At 34.2% G+C, this 19353-nt stretch overlaps 2 protein-coding genes across 3 annotated transcripts; one reads left to right on the top strand and one right to left on the bottom strand.

Annotated features, from left to right (window-relative positions):
* Positions 1 to 811: 811 nt before the first annotated feature.
* Positions 812 to 3364, top strand: LOC110894760. Of its 2 annotated transcripts, XR_004874820.1 has the most exons (3): positions 812 to 2003; positions 2156 to 3088; positions 3228 to 3364. XR_004874820.1 is itself a non-coding variant. In XM_035980943.1 (2 exons), exons 1-2 carry the CDS (start codon positions 2742 to 2744, stop codon positions 3229 to 3231), a joined length of 351 nt encoding a protein of 116 aa, XP_035836836.1. In that variant the 5' UTR covers positions 2232 to 2741; the 3' UTR covers positions 3232 to 3364. The 2 variants fall into 2 exon arrangements, 1 of the variants encoding a protein (XP_035836836.1); XM_035980943.1 differs by lacking the exon at positions 812 to 2003 and having other exon boundaries at positions 2232 to 3088.
* A 1210-nt stretch (positions 3365 to 4574) lies between these two features.
* Positions 4575 to 18435, bottom strand: LOC110894757 (catalase-like). The gene is made up of 7 exons (XM_022141993.2): positions 18302 to 18435; positions 14192 to 14288; positions 13850 to 14127; positions 5600 to 6376; positions 5430 to 5519; positions 5128 to 5195; positions 4575 to 5050 (listed from the first exon to the last, which is right to left on the bottom strand). The coding sequence occupies exons 1-7, from the start codon at positions 18314 to 18316 to the stop codon at positions 4897 to 4899; spliced, it is 1479 nt and encodes a 492-aa protein (XP_021997685.1). The 5' UTR covers positions 18317 to 18435; the 3' UTR covers positions 4575 to 4896.
* Between the last annotated feature and the right edge of the window lie 918 nt (positions 18436 to 19353).

A 19353-nucleotide genomic window follows, 5' to 3' on the forward strand; every position in this document is an offset into this window, starting at 1 on the left:
TACATGTGTGTTAAAATTAGATTATAGTTTACAAATTTAGTTTATTTTAACCAGGTACGAATTTAATTAACTGGGTTGTTTTAGTTTGAATTTTGCTGTAATTTGTTTACTTGAAATTGTTTCTATATTTGTGTTAATCGTTGGGCGTTTTGTTCAGACTAAAGCGTTTGATATTATGTGTTGATTATTGATTGAATGATCTCGAAGCATGCTTCAAATTTTCAATTGGAAAGTGTACATAGGATATAAAATTCACATCACTATGCTGGAACCCTCGTATTTTTCCGAACCCTCGAATTTTTTTATTAGACCCACAAATCCTCTATTGTCATACAAATTGTTGAAGCTAATTTAAAACAATGTATTCTCATGGTATTAGTCACTTCATGCAAGTTTAGTTCAATCTTGATGTTTCTCAGGTGCTTGTATCCATTAAATTTATCTTTTATTTAATTGAATTAAATTAAAAGACTGCCACTTGTATAATTTGTATCAACAATTCCTCAAGGAAGTATTTACCCATGTTTGTTTTCACAAACACTAAATTTCCCTATAGTTTGTTTTTACTTATTGTTTTAATTATGTTCTTCCTCAATGTTTTGTTCTATAGCTCAGACTATTTTAGCTATTTAGTACGATTAGTTTTAATTTTTCAATAGACTCAAGGAAGTATTTATCCATGTTTAAGTATTACTAAATCTGTATCTCTTTTATAGATAACACATGTATTATGTATTACTTTTTTTATGATTTTAATTAAGATGTTAATCATAAAATTATAATATAGTTTCTGATGCTATATTATGCAAATTTTAACCGTTTATGAACATAATTTGTTTGTATGATTTCAAGTATTAACTTGTGACCCCAAGACTCACGAATATTTCACCATACGGGATGCCACCCGAACCTGATTTGACGTGCACAATACTTGAACCCTTTTGTAAGCATAGATGTTCACATTAAGTTATTTATTTCAATAAGATAATTCAATTCACTGTAATTTTATTTACGTTAGCACTTGAACGTGTCTTTCATTAAATGGTTTATGTCAACACTGATAAATAAGATATTTTATTGTGAAGTAAATGCCATAAGTAATTCAATTTCTGTTTTTTTTTAACATAACCCATAACCCGTGAAGTTCATGGGTCTATAAACACACTTGAAATCATACATTTGGATTATGTAACGGAAATTTATTGCGTGATGTAGTTTATACCCTTTTAAATTGAATTTTATTTGCTATTGTTTTTTTTGTTACATATATAATGTTGTCGGTTGGGTCTATTTGATGACGAAATTGTTTTCATACTGCTTTATCTTGAATTTTATTTTAAAATATATGACATATGAATATATTTCGCAACCCAAATGAGTTGAAGCTATGATCAAAGTTGATTGTTGTTACTCAAGCACAGGTTACGTCTCTCCCTTGATATGTTTATATAGAATCATACAAAAAAAATACTTTTATAGATATAGATTTTTAAACACAACCCATAACCCGTGAAGCTCACGGGCATATAACCTAGTCTATATCTATATCTATATATATAATAAAGTAAACTAAACGATGACACGTGTCGATTGCTTAGGAGTTCTTGGATGAGTTTTCCCGCTAAACCCATTAACCTCGATTAATATACCTTGGGTTGTACACGTGGTGCTCCAGATTCTTTTCTTTTATGACCCGGATTTAAATTTAATTCAATCACTAAAATTTAGCCATCATTCGTTGTTTTTATCTTTCCACTCCAAAACCCTAAACAACACTCCATCATCTCTCAACAGCGGCTCCTTTAACACAGAATATCCTTTTCGAGATAACAATCTTTCTTTGCTTTTATATATCTGCAAAATTACGAGACATAGATCCAAGATTTGCCGCCATGTTAATCTTGATGATGAGAACTGCAAAGGGTTGTGGTGATTTGAAGAGTAATTTGAGGGGAGTAGTGAGGGAAGATGATGGGATAATTTAAAATGATGAAGACAAATAGGTGAGTATCTTTGACTTTCAGATTGAATACCATATTTATTTGTTTGTTAATTTGTTAATTTTGTATGTATATGGTTGGGGTTTTGAATTTTAAACTTTATTAATGTTCCCTGTTTTTTTTTTTTTTTTTTTTTTGAACGGCAAATTTGACAGACCATTGGAGTATCATCGTGCCACCAGAGGAACCACCCGATCATATCCATCTCCACTAGGCATAATGTCACACCAATTCATGAGGAAACCCAATAAATATGGGAAAACCCCCCTTGTGGGAATCGAACCCAGGACCTATTGGTCCCAAAGCCTTATCCCACCACCAAGATGTCACTAGGCTATAAAGCCATGGGCTAATGTTCCCTGTTTGTATTATGCATAATTTGTTTTTGTTGTTTTGCATAGATATTGGGGAGATAATGTTTAATCAACCAAAATGTAAAGTTCTATTAGAAATAAGATTTGAATAATTAGCCAGTTCTACTAGAAATTAAAATGAACATTGTGTTATCTAAGCGAAATCATTACATTGATGCTTTTATATGTTCGTAATCATGCTCAACTTTTCTCATCTAACATCTTTAACTGGATGCTTTATAATTATTTGATAGACATTCGTGTGCAGAAGTTTGTTTTGGTTTATACGTGCTAAGGGTATACGGGGCACTAGCGGGGAGTGCCTTCGGTGACCCAATTCCCCTAGCGGGAACACCGCCGCCATCCCTGCGGTGACCCAATTCGGTGAATGGGATCGGTAGGAGGTTACCGCGTGAAGGGAGAGAGGGAGAGGGTGGCCCACAAGCTTTTCAACCAATCAAATTATTTTCTTTTTTTTTTCTTTTTGAATAAAAAAGCAAATCCCTTAAGAGAGGAGTGCCGCCATCAAATTGAGGGTGTGAGGGAGTTTAAGAGGGGAGTTGACGTGGCGCGTGCTGATTGGCCGTGCGTAAGGGAGGGGACTCCCCTAAGAGGGGAGTGCCCCTCTCACCCTAAAATTGCCAATATTGGTGGTCCGCGCTACATGTACGGTCAGGAGCGCAAAGGGAAAAAAGATAAAACACAGCTTCACTTATTTACACCAGATGCTTGCAGGTCAGTTGCTTTTTGGTAGCTTCATTTAGAAATCCTTTTATGATCACTATAATGGATCACGCACCGCTAACGTAAATGTCTTTTACGTTTTTACCTAATCCATATTGATGTATTACTAATTATATTGTTTTATTTACAGATAACTGATGTCAAGACTAGAAAGGTTTCAAACCATTGTTGGAGTTGACCAATGATGATATACAACCCTTTTTGATAATATGTACAATTGTAAATATTTATTAGAATAGTTAATATATACTTTTTATTTATCAGGTATGTATTGATCATTCGCTTATTATGTCAAAATATGTTTTTAGCATTTTTAGGTGATGTACTGTATTAACTTATGGCTTATGTCTTTATGTTATATCCTGAGACTTGCTTCAGGGGATCTGGATCTGCTATTTGGATAATTGGATGTGATGTTTCAATGTTATTATTGTAAGGGCTAAAACTTGAGATGGAAACACATAGAAAAGGCTCAGTTAATGTCAAAGTAGTTCCATATTTCACTTATTATTACCTACTTCTGTTTATATGATCTTCACTCATATAATTAAGTACTGATATTATTCATATTAGTATGTGAGTCACAACCTATACGTATAATGTATTTTACTATAACTGTGTATAACAAGATAATGATAACATTTTTTTATTATTCAACCCGTGTAATACACGGGATATAACCTAGTAAGAGATATAATAATGAATCGCATAGCAATGGTGGCTCGATAGATGCAAATGAAAATAAATTAAAATAGAAATATCTTCAAGTCAAGGGAAAATATTTCGTTGCTTAAATCTGCATAGAGACCAAAAAGGCTAAACTGTATTGGGCCAATTGGGCCAACACGGCCCGACAAATATATCAAATTCTAAAAATCCTCACTCACAATGATGAACTGAAATTAGTAATTTCTAAAGAGCTACTTCATACCGTTATACCGTATGATAACTTTTGAATCAAAGGGTGGTAGTCGCGCTTTTTTATCAGCATACCGGGTTAAGTTTGATGCAATCTACAAATGAATGTGGAGCTCCGACCCTTTGTGCCATTTTTTTTTGAAAGGTGTAGATCGGCTGGAACCCACTAGTTTGCTTCATCCCTGTTTGACGGAAGACAAGCCACCATAATTCGAATGAGGGGTAATACCCACCTCAGCCATCAGTGGAGGAAAAAACCGTCCACCGTAAGACTCGAACTCGGTACCCCAAGCAGGAAACCCCCAAAGGGAAAACCTTCCCACCTCCCTCCAACCACTTGGTGTCATGCCAAGTGGACCAAGGAACGAATCCCAAATCTTACAAACAATAAACTATGTAATGTTGGTTACCTTGGGTCAAGCCCAATGGGCCACATTGTGTGGACCCCAGGCCCAAATGCAGAGCGCAAGCGAATCCCAGATCACAGGAAATACATATGTTATCTAGTGGATCATGTCTCACAAGTGGGCTCAAATTTTACGAGAGAAATACATGAACATAAGCATCAAATTTTACTTTTTATTAATATATATTTTAGAACGGCAAACTCACACATAAGAATCAAATAAGTGGCCAAAACAACATTACATTTTATTTTAAAAAAGAAACATAACATGTGTGCCACAAAGCTTAGACTTTCTCTTTATAGACCCGAACCTGAAACACAGTAACTCACTCCACATATCGACTAAGTTTCAGGTTCCTTAAGCGCGTGAAAATACAACAGAAGGAAAGGTAGAACGGAAACATAGACACCATTTGTGTGACATAACCAACTTAGAGACGGACCGTATCTATCAGGCCCTCGTTAAGATACTAGTTCAGTAGTTGGGGCGCACATTGAGACGTGATGCTATCTTCTGCCCCAGAGACTTGTCAGCTTGGGTCCAATATGAGATCCAAATACTGCGAAGTTCGTGGGTAACCCGTGGGTCGGACAACATCTTACACATTCGGACAATGAATCTTTCTTGCCTATAGAATAAACATCAACAGCTTAGACAATCAAGGGAATCTCAAAACCGTTATAAATAACGAGATACAACATGTACCTGGCTGGATCCCATGATCTGTATCTCTCCCCTGGCTGCTTGAAATCGTTATATTTTGGGATCACAGTCTGCATTCACAAAACAACATGCTCATTTAATTACTTTGATGTTAATACATATTGAAAAAGGATTAAAAATTTAACGTGTCGAAATATTTAGAAATCATCGAGTTGTATTCAAATGCATAACAGCCTCCAAATTACTTTAATAAAGAAAGTTAAGGTTATTTTTATAATAATGTAGATTTTGTAAACATATTCTATGAAACTAAAAAAATGGATCCAATGAGACAAGAAACTCACCCTGTCACGGGTTCCAGTAACCCTAGCCGGATTGATCGGGTATTTCTGAGCATGTTGAACACGATCATACCTCGAAGGGAAGTAATCAACCTGAAAGAAAATATTAATTCCGGTAAATAAAAGAACCACAAATTCTAATAAATTAAAACAAATATACAAAAAAGGTGTACCTCCTCATCTCTGTGCATAAAATTCATATGTCCATCATAGTGATTATTATGATGAGCGCATTTAGGCGCATTAACCGGAAGCTGCAAATAGTTCGGTCCAAGACGGTGCCTCTGCGTATCAGAATACGCGAAGATCCGACCTTGAAGCATCTTATCATCAGAATAATAAATTCCCGGGACAACAAGACCCGGGTTGAACGCCAGCTGTTCATTCTCAGCAAAGAAGTTATCAATATTCTTATTCAACACCATACGCCCGACAGGCTGCAGCGGTATGACATCCTCAGGCCAGGTCATGGTGCCATCGAGCGGGTCAAAGTCAAGCCTGTCTTCATGATCCGGGTCAATAACTTGAAGAAACAGCTTCCATTCAGGGAAGTTACCGGCTTGAATCGAATCGTAAAGATCTTGAGTGGCGTGACTGTGATTAGCTCCTCCGATTTTGATAGCTTCATCATCCATCAAACACTTGACTCCACATGTGGGCTTCCATGTGAACTTCACATAGTGCATTTTACCTTCTTTGTTAACTAAAGTGAGGGTGTTGACACTTGACCCTTCCATGTGCCTGTAATCGGTTGGGATACCGACGTCATCGAGCCAGAATGTCATAGTGTTCAAGCTCTCAGGATGGTGTGACAAGAAGTCGAGGATCCTCCAGTCTTCTTGGATGTGTGACTTGGGGTTTGGTTTGAAAGCATGAATCACATCCGGGAATGCCATTGCGTCGCGAGTAAAGAACACGGGGAAGTTGTTCCCCACAATATCAAAGTTACCCTGCAAGTTGAACACATTTGAATCACCAAATCTAAACACCAAAAACTTCAAGAAAATCAAACAATCATAGATCTCACTACGTTATGCTAGCACTAGTTTACAACTTGTTGCTTTGATTCTTTTAGCCATATTCTATGTTGTCTGGTTTACTATCTATACTTAATAAACAAATAACTAGTTGCACAAATGTCACAATTCTACTAGACCAACATAGTTGTTAATGGCGAATAGCAGACACTAGCGACAAGCTACTTATATGTTGTGTAGCGATATAGATAACATAGTGGGCACTATGATAGTATGAAATGTTTAGCGATAGATTAAAAGAAAATTTTAGAAATACGATATATGTTTATTTTATCAAAATACTATGTTTTTATGTTTTTTATATGTATATTTTTAAAAACTAAAATCCCACGTACTATTTTATTAGTATATTTTAGCACTAATTTGATTAAAGTTTAAAAAAACTATAATCCCGCTATTTCCATGCTATGGAAGCGCCAAAATCATATTGCAACTTATTGCTGCATTGCCACGCTAAACTCTATAGCAAGCGCTATGCTCGCTGTTAATAATAGTGGAGACCAAGATTCTTTTTCCGACTTCTCTTATTTCACTGCATTGTATTCCATCTCTTATTTTTGTAAATATGTATTATTTCAAAATATTGTTGTATAATTCCTACTATCTCTAATAATTTCTAAATCGTTACTACTAATATTTCATGTATTTGAACTCTACCATACACGGGTTTCTAACCTAACCTAGAATTATATTATTACTAGGTTTGTTAGTTGGATCTCACAATTGACGTACTGTGAGATTAAATATATAAATGTAATATTTAATCTTGTAGCCTATATAATCATTTATATTATATTAGATCAAAATATATTTAATAACCTATTAATAATTAGTTGGTAATTGTTGATGGACCATATTACCCTTATTAACTAATTGGGTTTCCTCTTGGGTGTATAAATAAGGGGCTTATTAGAGAGTTAAAGGGTTACACACATTACACAATCACAAACCCTCATTAACATCAATTTCGCATACTCTCTCCCTAAAACCGAAACCTCCCTATTTCGGTTTCATCACCATCATAACTTACACCCCAAAGAGGAACCAGATCATCCTGACAATCATGTCGAACTCAATGGCTGCATCTCTGACTGGATTCTCTGCTGGCCTGTCTGCTGTAACAGGTATTATTCATGTTTTCCATTATGTTTAAAACAGAACTGATCCAACATGTGGTATCAGAGCATATGTTGATAAACCAGTTCTGTTTTCGTATCCATTATTCTTGGATCAAAATCTGGAAAACGGAAGTTTTTAAAGCCTTAAAATCAAAAAACTGTTTTCGGGTTGTTTGTGACCGAAATCCCTGTTTTCGGAAACTGTTAATTGATAAACCGACTCGAAATTATAAAGATTAAACTTATTATCACGAAATCCCTTACAAAACCATTAAAATCAGGTTTCGGATTTCCAGATTATGTTCTTATTTTGTTAGGGTTCATCATAATGTTCTAAGAAAACTCGAAAATTCCCTAAGATTTGGAATATAATTTAGATTAGTGGGTGTTTTTCCTGTTTTTGATCTTATTTTTATCTAATAAAATTCCGAAAACTGTTAAAGAGATATCAGTTATTATTTTCGAAATATTTTGATAAGTTTAGATCAGCATTAAAACAGGAAACATTATCCCACAATCCCTTAAATTTCGAGTTTTCAGTTATTATCACAAAACAGCTGTTAACGAGGTTGCTACTCGCAACCATGAGGTTGCTACTCGCAACCATAAGGTTGCGACTCGCAACCATGAGATTGCGACTCGCAACCATAACGTGATTAGTCGAAACTAAGGTTGCGACTCGCAACCATAACGTGATTAGTCGAAACTAAGGTTGCGACTCGCAACCATAACGTGATTAGTCGAAACTAAGGTTGCGACTCGCAACCATAACGTGATTAGTCGAGACTAAGGTTGCGACTCGAAACCATAACAGCACAACTCGAGACTAAGATTGCGACTCGAGACTAAGGTTGCGACTCGAGACCATGACTCGATCCGCGCTAACAGGTGGTTTGCTATTAAATACTTGGTTTTGTCAATACTTAATTCATTAATCAGAATCAGATAACTTTTTACAAAACCAAAATAGCTTAACTTGGATGAGCTTCTGATGTATTAATTCTGGCCAAAGCTGATTTAATACATCTATTTATTGTTCAAGTATTATAAAAGGCTATGTTAAGTATGCATTACAAACCTGAAATGTCTTAATTCTGGCCAAAGCTGATTTAATTCATTTATGTTTAGCATGCTTGACAAGTGCATAACTAAAGTGATTGTCTCATTTCTGGCCAAAGCTGATTTGTCACGATTGCTTTGCACACATACTTAAATGATTACACTTCTGGCCAAAGCTGATTTGTCTTTGTTTAAGTAGAATTTTTACTAAGTCTATTATTTTGATGTTAGTAATGGACATTATCACAGCTTCATAATTATAATGGTCATTATTTATGCCTGCCTTAGTGTAACAAGCCCATTAGATCACATTAGGTTTTCTTCTTTTGTATCATAACTTGCTCATCTTATTTCCACTAACAGCACCCAATTGCGGGATTCCACCTTTGACTGGTGATAACTTTGCTGAATGGAAGGATGCCCTCATGCTTACTCTAGGATTGCTAGACTTTGACTATGCTCTAAGAGAGAATAAGCCAGCGGACCTTACCGCCACCAGTACTGCTGCTGAGCAGATAGTCCATGATAAATGGACTAGGTGTAACCGCATGTCTCTCATGTTCATGAAGCAATCCATTCATAACTCAATCAGAGGGGCCATTCCTGATTCTGAAAATGCTAAAACCTATCTGGCTTCTGTGGAGGATCAATTCAAGGGAACATCAAAAGCACACGCTAGCACTCTTATCCTCAAGCTGGTGACAACTAAGTACGATGGGAGGAGCGGCATTCGCGAACACATCATGATGATGCATGATATGGCCAATAAGCTGAAGGGCCTAGAGATGGAAATCAGTGATGGTTTTCTCGTTCACTTCATCATCACTTCGCTTCCTTCGTCCTATGAAGCTTTTAAGATCAATTACAACACTCAGAAGGACAAATGGACGATGAGTGAGCTGATCGCTATGTGCGTGCAGGAGGAAGAGCGTATGAAGATGGATCGCACTACTGATGTTGCTAACTTCACCACTTCCAGCTCAAAGAAAAGGAAGAACTCTTATCATAGAAAGGATGCTTCTAAGGTTCAAAAGCCAAATCCAAATCCTAATACAAGTGCACCTTCCAGCTCTAAGAACTCCTTAGGCAAACCCTATTGCAAGTTCTGTAAGAAAACAGGACATAAGCAAAAGGAATGCCCTGACTTTAAGGAGTGGCTGGCTAAGAAAGGTAACGATTTTTTCATGATACTTGAGTCCTTTAATTTAAATGTTCCTGCTAATTCTTGGTGGTTTGATTCTGGTTCTATGGTTCATGTAACCAATTCACTTCAGGGATTCCTTACAATCCGGAAGCTGGGAAGAAACCAAAGAACACTTAAAGTTGGGGATGATCGGGAATTAGAAGTGAAGGCCATAGGAACATTACAATTATTTTTGAAAACTGGTTTATGTATTAAACTTTATGATACCTTATATGTTCCTGAGGTAACTCGGAACCTTGTATCAGGACCAAAGTTAGACATGGACGGTTTTGTCGTTTCTCATGGTCATCGCAAACTCTCTATTCTCTATGATTCCGTTGTTTATGGTACTGGCATTCTGGATGGTGGTCTCTATAGATTAGAACTAGATGACAATTTTTCCAAATCTTTGTTGTCATATAATATTAATGAATCACTCACAAAGATGGAAAAGAAACAAATTCGAGACTTAGAGACTTCATCTATGTTGTGGCATCAACGTTTAGGCCACATCTCAAGAGAACGATTAAATCGTCTCGTAAAGGATGAAGTCTTACCTCCTCTCGATTTCACTGATTTTGGAACATGTGTCAAATGTCTTAAAGGCAAAATGACATCAGCGAATAAGAAAGGTGCCACTAGGAGCTCTAATTTATTAGAACTCATTCACACTGACATTAGTGGTCCCTATCAAATCGCTGGCATCACAGGACATAATTCATTTATCACTTTCATTGATGATTATTCTCGTTACATGTACTTGTATCTTATAAAGGAAAAGTCTGAATCTCTTACAACTTTTAAAGATTATAAAGCTGAAGTTGAAAAGCAATTAGATCGTCAAATTAAAGTTGTGAGATCAGACAGAGGCGGTGAATATTATGGAAGACATACTGATGTGGGTCAAGCTCCTGGTCCATTTTATGAGTTTTGTAAGGGCCAGGGGATTGTGAACCAATACACCATGCCTGGTACACCTCAGCAGAATGGTGTCGCTGAACGAAGAAATCGTACCCTTATGAACATGGTGCGCAGTATGTTAGCCAACACTAATTTACCATTATTCCTCTGAACTGAAGCATTAAAAGCAGCTGTTCATATACTCAATAGAGTTCCTTCTAAGTCTGTCCCTAAAACTCCTTATGAACTTTGGACAGGAAGGAAACCGAGTCTTAAATATATGAAAGTATGGGGCTGCATTGCTGAAGCAAAATTATATAATCCTTTCCTAAGGAAACTTGACCCTAAAACAGTTACCTGTTTCTTTATCGGGTATCCTGATCATTCAAAGGGTTATCGTTTCTATTGTCCTTCCCATGTCACCCGTATTGTTGAAACCAAGCGTGCTGCGTTCCTGGAGGATTTCAAGGTCAGTGGGAGCAGTACCAACCCTTACGAAGAATTGCAAGAAGTACAAGACGCGGGGGGGAGAGACTCGTCGCTTACCATTACTCCGTTTACTCCTCTTGTACCACATGCAACTGCACCTGAAGCCACTGCACAAACTCCAACTCCACAACCAGAACCCATTATACCTCATAACGAAGGCACATCAAACGCTCAAAACCAAGACAACGCTCAACCCGAAAATCAGCTCAGGAGGTCATCTAGGCAAAAACGGCCTACTAATTGGGATGATTATATCACCTACCTGACTGAAATGGATGCTGGAAAGCTCAATGATCCTATCTCTTATAATGAAGCCATTAGCAGTGATCAGTCTTCTGAATGGAACAAAGCAATGATTGATGAGCTTGAATCCATGAAGAAAAATGACGTTTGGGATTTGGTAGAATTACCCAACGGTGTCAAACCTGTAGGTTGTAAATGGGTGTTCAAAACAAAACTGGATCCGAATGGGAACGTTGAACGCTATAAAGCGAGATTGGTTGCAAAGGGCTACACTCAGAAAGAGGGAATTGATTATCAAGAGACGTTTTCACCTGTCTCTCGTAAAGATTCATTAAGGATCGTCATGGCCCTAGTAGCTCATTTTGATTTAGAGCTGCATCAGATGGACGTCAAAACTGCTTTCCTTAACGGAGACTTAGACGAAGATGTTTACATGAAACAACCTGAAGGCTTTAAACCTGAAGGTCAGGAGCATCTAGTCTGTAAGTTGAAGAAATCCATTTATGGGTTAAAACAAGCATCACGTCAATGGTATCTCAAGTTTGATGAAGTCATGAAGAGGCAAGGTTTTATGAAGAATCAAGTGGATCAATGCACCTACCTCAAGATGAGTGGGAGTAACTTTACTATACTTGTCCTTTACGTAGATGACATTCTATTGGCAAGTAATAGTTTAGACATGTTGCATGAGTCGAAGCGGTTACTCTCGCATAACTTCGACATGAAGGATCTCGGAGATGCTTCTTACGTCATTGGCATCGAAATTCACCGAGATAGACACAAAGGGATCTTAGGATTGTCTCAAAAGACTTACATAGATCGTGTCCTTACACGTTACAACATGCAACAGTGCAAACCCTCCGTCGCTCCAGTAGTTAAGGGAGATGTTTTCGGTTCATTCCAGTGTCCGACAACAGAGGTTGAAAAGGAGCAAATGAGCCAGATACCTTACGCGTCAGTAGTCGGGAGCCTGATGTATGCTCAAGTCTGTACTCGCCCAGATATCGCTTATATTGCTGGAATGCTAGGCCGTTATCAGACTAATCCTGGCCTAGATCACTGGAAAGCAGCTAAGAAGGTCCTCAGATATCTGCAAGGGACGAAAGACTATAAACTGACTTATAGAAGAAGTGATCACTTAGAAGTGGTAGGTTATTCTGATTCTGACTTTGCCAAATGCAAAGATGACAAGAAATCCACTTCGGGCTACATCTTTATGTTAGCAGGCGGACCTATCTCATGGAAGAGTCATAAACAACAGTTAACTACAACTTCCACAATGATGGCAGAATACATTGCTGTTTACAACGCAACCTGTCATGGAATGTTGCTTAGAAATCTGATCACTGGACTCAAGATTGTTAATTCCATTTCTAGACCATTGAAGCTTTATTGTGATAACTCAGCTGCCGTTAGTTTCTCGAACAGTAACAGTTCGACTGGAGCTGGTTTATATCTCGATACAAAGTACTTGTTCGTACGTGAACGTGTTGAGGAAAATAATCTTTGTATTGAGTATATTAGTACTAAAGATATGCTAGCGGATCCGATGACTAAAGGTCTCCCACCTAAAGTTTTCGAAGAACATGTATCGAATATGGGACTTACTAAAGACCTTGTTTAATGGCATATTGTACTAGCTTATGTTTTAATTAATAAAATTTCCTCAGTTTGATTTTGTATGTCTCTAACATATGTTCTGCCGGTGTAATGACATATAGACAAATATAAATACTAATCAGACGCTAAAGGGCTTATACATATTTTGATCGTAACTGTTAGGTTTTAAATTGAGGCTATAGTATGACTAATGGGGGTCCTGAGTCGAATGATGATTCAACGGCTGTATTTCTCTGCTATAGTTCTTGGTTTAAAGCTAAAATGAGTGTTAACTCCTGGCCAGGCTTACCTAATACTCATGATAAATGATTACTTGGCTAAGTGGGAGAATGTGAGATTAAATATATAAATGTAATATTTAATCTTGTAGCCTATATAATCATTTATATTATATTAGATCAAAATATATTTAATAACCTATTAATAATTAGTTGGTAATTGTTGATGGACCATATTACCCTTATTAACTAATTGGGTTTCCTCTTGGGTGTATAAATAAGGGGCTTATTAGAGAGTTAAAGGGTTACACACATTACACAATCACAAACCCTCATTAACATCAATTTCGCATACTCTCTCCCTAAAACCGAAACCTCCCTATTTCGGTTTCATCACCATCATAACTTACACCCCAAAGAGGAACCAGATCATCCTGACAATCATGTCGAACTCAATGGCTGCATCTCTGACTGGATTCTCTGCTGGCCTGTCTGCTGTAACAGGTATTATTCATGTTTTCCATTATGTTTAAAACAGAACTGATCCAACACGTACCTCTCTGGTATAAAACTTTGTTGCAAAACCTCTGGGGTCTCTGATGGTTTCAGGGCTTCCTCGTTCATGGATAACGGTTGAGAATCGAACGATAACCGGAGTCTGAACTCCAGGAGCACGAAGGAAATCTGCACAGGTGAGATGGGTGATGTCATGAGTGACCTCGAAGAACCCCTTTGCACTCGCACCTCTTGCATGCACAATACGTTCTGGGATCCTTTCACGAGTGAAGTTGGCTAGTTTCTCGATCAAATGATAGTCCTCCAGGAGAATTGGACCTGTCAGTACTTACAAGATTAGCGATCATAAGGAAGGAATGAAGCATGAAATCAAAGTAAGTACCTCTATTGCCCACAGTCAATGATGCAGTATTGTTGTAAACGGGTGCACCGGCATTTGTAGTCCAGAAAGGGGTATTGTAAGCACTCGAAGGGCGTTGCTGTACCAAATCAAACAATTTAAATTTTATCAACAAATATTACTTAACGAGGTTAGAAGTAGTGTATTACACAAATGTAATTTTATATAATACATAGTAAAGAAGATATATCTTAAAAAAACTCGTATATTGCACGTGTTAAATAAAAAATATAATGTTATATGTTAACACAAATAGTCATCAAGATTTATCTTTTCAAAATAAACATTGATGTACTATTTACTTGTTATAATATTTTACATCGTTTTTTTTTTATTTTACATAAATGTAATTTTATATAATAAATAATAAAAAAGATATATATCTTTAAAAAAACTCGTATACTAATATTTATCATTATCTAATATTTTGTTTATAATAATTATTATTATTTAATATTTACTATGAGAAATAAATAGGAAAATAATTTGAGAAAGCATCAGAAAGCGATACGTGTCCAAAAAAGTTTTTTAGCTATTAGAATAGGAAGATATTAAGAGTAAATTACTGTTTTGAGCCTGTGGTTTAGCCAATTAACCATTTCAACACAAAAAGAAATATTTTTACTATGAGACCTTGAGGCTACATTTTATAATAGTTTTAACCCCTGACACTAACTTTGTTACTTTTTTTGCAACTAAGTATAAGGGTAATTTGATCATTATATCTTATGAGTTGTTTTTGATAATTACAAAGTTTCTTTTAATATTTGAAATACTATTAATTAATGTAATTACTCAAGTTTTTTGTTATTATTTCGTTATTTTCACGATTATTATTTAACCAAATACGTTTTTAAATATACAAATAAATATGTATTTTTATTAACCGTTTGTTTTTTATAAACGCCATTTTCAAAATCATTTGTTTTTAAACATTTTCTGACCGTCAACGTTTTTTAAAATTGTTCATTTTTAATAGTTCTTTTTAAAGTCTTTTGTCCTGTAAAGTTTTTACAAACAGCTCATTTTATACCTTTTTTAATCGTTTTTATTTTATTTTTAAACACTTCGCTTTTTTAAGTCGTTCATTTTTAAAAGCTTTTCTTTTTAAATTGTTTCTTTTAAAAACATTTTTAATAGCGCTCCAAACTTTGTATTCAATTTACTTATAGCCGTTAGGTAAAAAAAATGTCCAAAAAATCCGAAGTAATTTCAAAACGGTGAATTTTAAACGAATGAGTGGTTTAAAAACGAAGATTTTAAAAACAACGTTTTAAAAAAACAAAACCTTAAAAAATAAGTTAACAAGTGTAAGGTTCTAAAAAACGTACGAATTAATAAACGAAAGGTTAAAATATAACGAATTTTGAACAAACAAACGAACGAAAGAAATGAAAGATTTGAAAAAAGATAAATCATTCTAAAAAAACTTTGAAAAATGAACAATCTTTTGTTTTTTATAAAGTTTGAAAAATGAACGACTTAAAAAATAAATTTTTTAAAAAAGTTTTAAAAAAATTATTTAAAAAATGGTATAATGAACTGTTTAAAAAAACTTCAAAAGACAAACGAATTTAAATAACGATTTAAAAACACAAATGGTCTAAAAAGAACAATTTTAAAAACGATAGACAGTTTAAAAAAAGGTTAAAAAACAAATAATTTTAAAAACGATGTTAAATGGTTAAAGAAAATACATATTTATTTGTATATTTAAAACGTATTTTGTTAAATAATAATCGTGAAAATGACAAAATAATAAAATTAACTTGAGTAATTGCATTAATAGTATATTAAATATTAAAAGAACTTTGTAATTATCAAAAACAACCCCTAAGGTATATAATGAGCTAATTACACTTACACTTAACTGCAAAAAATAACAAAGTTAGTGTTAGATGCCAAAATCGTTATAAAATACAAACTCAGGGTCTAATATGTTAAAAGATTTCCTTTTAGGCTGATAGAGTTAAACTGAATAACCCAAAAGAGTCAAAACAGTAATTTACTCTAATATTAAACATAAGTTTGTTAAAATCCACCAACACCTACTAACTAACGATATCAGTAAATGGTATTTTTTTGCGTTGGTTAGGTAACTAAGGCATTTCAATGATACACAAATAGATAAATAAAGTAATTTCATGTAATTTGTTATATAATATATAAAAAATGAGTGTTCTCCTAAATTTCTGGTTTTTTAAAGAGTTAATTACATAGTTAGTCCCTGTGGTTTGCACAAAATAACATACTTAGGTACTAATAGTTTAAAATCACCTTCTAGGGTATTAACTTTTCATTTTGTAACGTTTGGAGGTATTAACTTCTAGGGTATTAACATAGGTAGTCCCTGTGGTTTGCACAAAATAACATACTTAGGTACTAATAGAATGTGATTTTAAACCTACAAATAGCGTTAATACCTCCAAACGTTACATAATGAAAAGTTAATACCCTAGAATGTGATTTTAAACTATTAATACCTAAGTATGTTACTTTGTGGAAACCACAGGGACTAACTATGTAATTAACTCTTTTTTAAATCTAAAAAAAACTTGTTTCTAGTACTAATTATTGCTACTTTTTGTGGAAAAACTCTTTAATCGTTTATTCAAAAGGCAAGTAATCTATCTACTATAATAAAAGAAACCAAGTTTTGGACACGTGTTATTTATAGAAGGTATCCTCAAATCTATATTTATCTTATATTAACTAAATAAATAAATAATAAATTAATATTAAATCTTATCATACTTTAATAAAATATTATCGTCAAATCTAAATCATTTAATATATTTTTAAAATAAATACATCTCTTTCCTACTTATCTTATATTAAATATATAAATAATAAATTAATATTAAATATTATCCTAATTTATTAAAAAATATAACTTTTTTTATTAACTGGTATACAAAATTATATTTATTCAACTCGTGTACAACGCGGGGTTTTTAAAAATATAACTTTTTTTATTATTTACTATGCAAAGTTACATTTATATAACACGTGTAATACATGAAGTTTTTAAAGATATAATTTTTTTTATTATTTGCTATGTAAAATTAGATTTATTCAACACGAGTAATACACGGGGTTTCTAAGGATACATTTTTTTGTTATTTGGTAGATTTTTCAACCTGACTATATACAGTTTTTTTTTTAAAGATACGACGTTTTTAGTATTTAATATACAAAATTACATTTATTTAATATGTGGAATACACATGGTTTTTAAATATATAACTCTTTTTCGGATCTATTCAACATGTGTAACATACGAGGTTTTTAAGGATGTAATATTTTTATTATTTGGTAGATTTATTCAACCTGATTATACACGGGTTTTTTAAAGATGCGACGTTTTTAGTATGTAGTATACAAAATTACATTTATTTAATCTGTGTAATACACATGGTTTTTAAAGATATAACTATTTTTATTATTTGATATATAAAATTATATTCATTTAACCCGTACAATATACGGGGTTCAGAAAGATATAACTTTTTATTATTTAATATATAAAATTACATTTATTCAACCCGTGTAATACACGGGGTTCTAACCTAGTTAGTTCATATAATGAACACTCAACATCCCGAAAAAAAACCTGTACTTAATCAAACCTACTAATTAATAATGTGTAATTAAGTTTATAATAAGTAGAAAATATCATTTTCAACAAATTTATAGGTATTTACGTATTTGTCTATCTATATACATGTATCGAGTATGTTTAAACGAGAACAATATTAAGCAGATGAGAAAGTGGGGATGACCGTGACTAATGAAGTAGATCAGATAAAATTCTCTTGAATCTTAGTCAAGCAAGATCGGATGCAAACGCGTTTGTATTATATAAACTTGTATAAGCTTAAAGCAACGACTCAAATTATCATTCATATCACTCAAGCTATAAGTGCGATATACCTCATAGAAACTAACTCAATACACACACAATAAAATGACAAATCTAACACGATAAAAATAAATTTTGGCATCGTGTTATGTGTAGTGTGAGCATGAAGATCTTCGTACTGAAATTTCACTATAAACAAACTAAATTTGATCACCATCATAGAGGTTTACCTTGTAGGGATCCATGGTATTGATGATCGCAAGGTAAGAAAGAAGAGAGAAGCTAGTTGCTTGTGATCAACTTGTACGGCTCTTCACTGCTAATGCTTGTGACTATTTATAAGAAAAAAATTCCTATTTTTTGGTCGCACAAGAAGACAATAAAATATAATTTGGGTTACCTTTAGTATTAAAATATCAAAGATATGCATTATTGAAATTGATTAGAGGTAAAACAAACAAGTATGGGTGAGTAACCTAATAATGAACCTACAGCTGTTATTTTTTTTACTATTTGCCAAATGGATAAGCTCATGATTTCCCTTTTGTTCTAGGTTTGAAACCTTGTGACAGCCTCCAAAACACGTGTTATTGTTACAACGACCTTTTTATCTTTTTCCGGTAAAATGAATTAAAATATTGTGAATATTAAGTATATTTGGGAGTGACCATAGATTATCCGTTTACTGGCCAACCTTTCAACTTTGCTACAATGAACACGATTGATAAGTTATACAACAATTACCATTTAATTGGCCGGGTTGGTATTACTTATCTAACAAGTACGCATGCAATAGCCAAAGGAAACATCTTTATTACTCTTTAGTGAACAATCATAAATTCATAACATGTTTTAAAGTTTGATTGGGTTAACCGGCGACTAGCTGAACTATCGGAGCCATCGCTTCAGCTTTTGCTATATATCATGTCAGTGAAGCTTTCATGATCAAGATTGGTTATTTCAGGCAAAAGAAATGAATCATCTTTTTTAGTTTTTGTATATGAAGGTTCTAAAACTTTTGAATATGTCATTTCTATTGGATCTTATCAGTATTTTATGTAGACTAAGGGGCTGTTTGGTAGCCTCTTAATGACCATTCAGATGCTATCTCTTAATGGTTTAAAACCGCTGAATGAATAAGAGGTAACCTCAAGTCTGAATGGTTAAGAGGTAACCTCTGAATGGTAAATCATCACATGTCACATTCTTCTACCTTCTCATTGGTAAAATTCTGGTTCCATTAAGAGGTAGCCTCTTAATGACCATTCAGAGACTACCAAAC

This window comes from Helianthus annuus, chromosome 12 (assembly GCF_002127325.2).
Source record: "Helianthus annuus cultivar XRQ/B chromosome 12, HanXRQr2.0-SUNRISE, whole genome shotgun sequence".
In the NCBI taxonomy this organism is placed as follows: Eukaryota; Viridiplantae; Streptophyta; class Magnoliopsida; order Asterales; family Asteraceae; genus Helianthus; species Helianthus annuus.

Excerpts from the sequence above, each read along its gene's own strand:
- LOC110894760 (XM_035980943.1), top strand. The coding sequence starts at position 2,742 with ATGGGATCGGTAGGAGGTTACCGCGTGAAGGGAGAGAGGGAGAGGGTG.
- LOC110894757 (XM_022141993.2), bottom strand. Across the intron at positions 5,520-5,599 it reads TTATGCACAGAGATGAGGAG|GTTGATTACTTCCCTTCGAG; the intron begins GTACACCTTTTT and ends ATTTTCTTTCAG. Across the intron at positions 5,196-5,429 it reads TTACTGGAACCCGTGACAGG|ACTGTGATCCCAAAATATAA; the intron begins GTGAGTTTCTTG and ends TTGTGAATGCAG.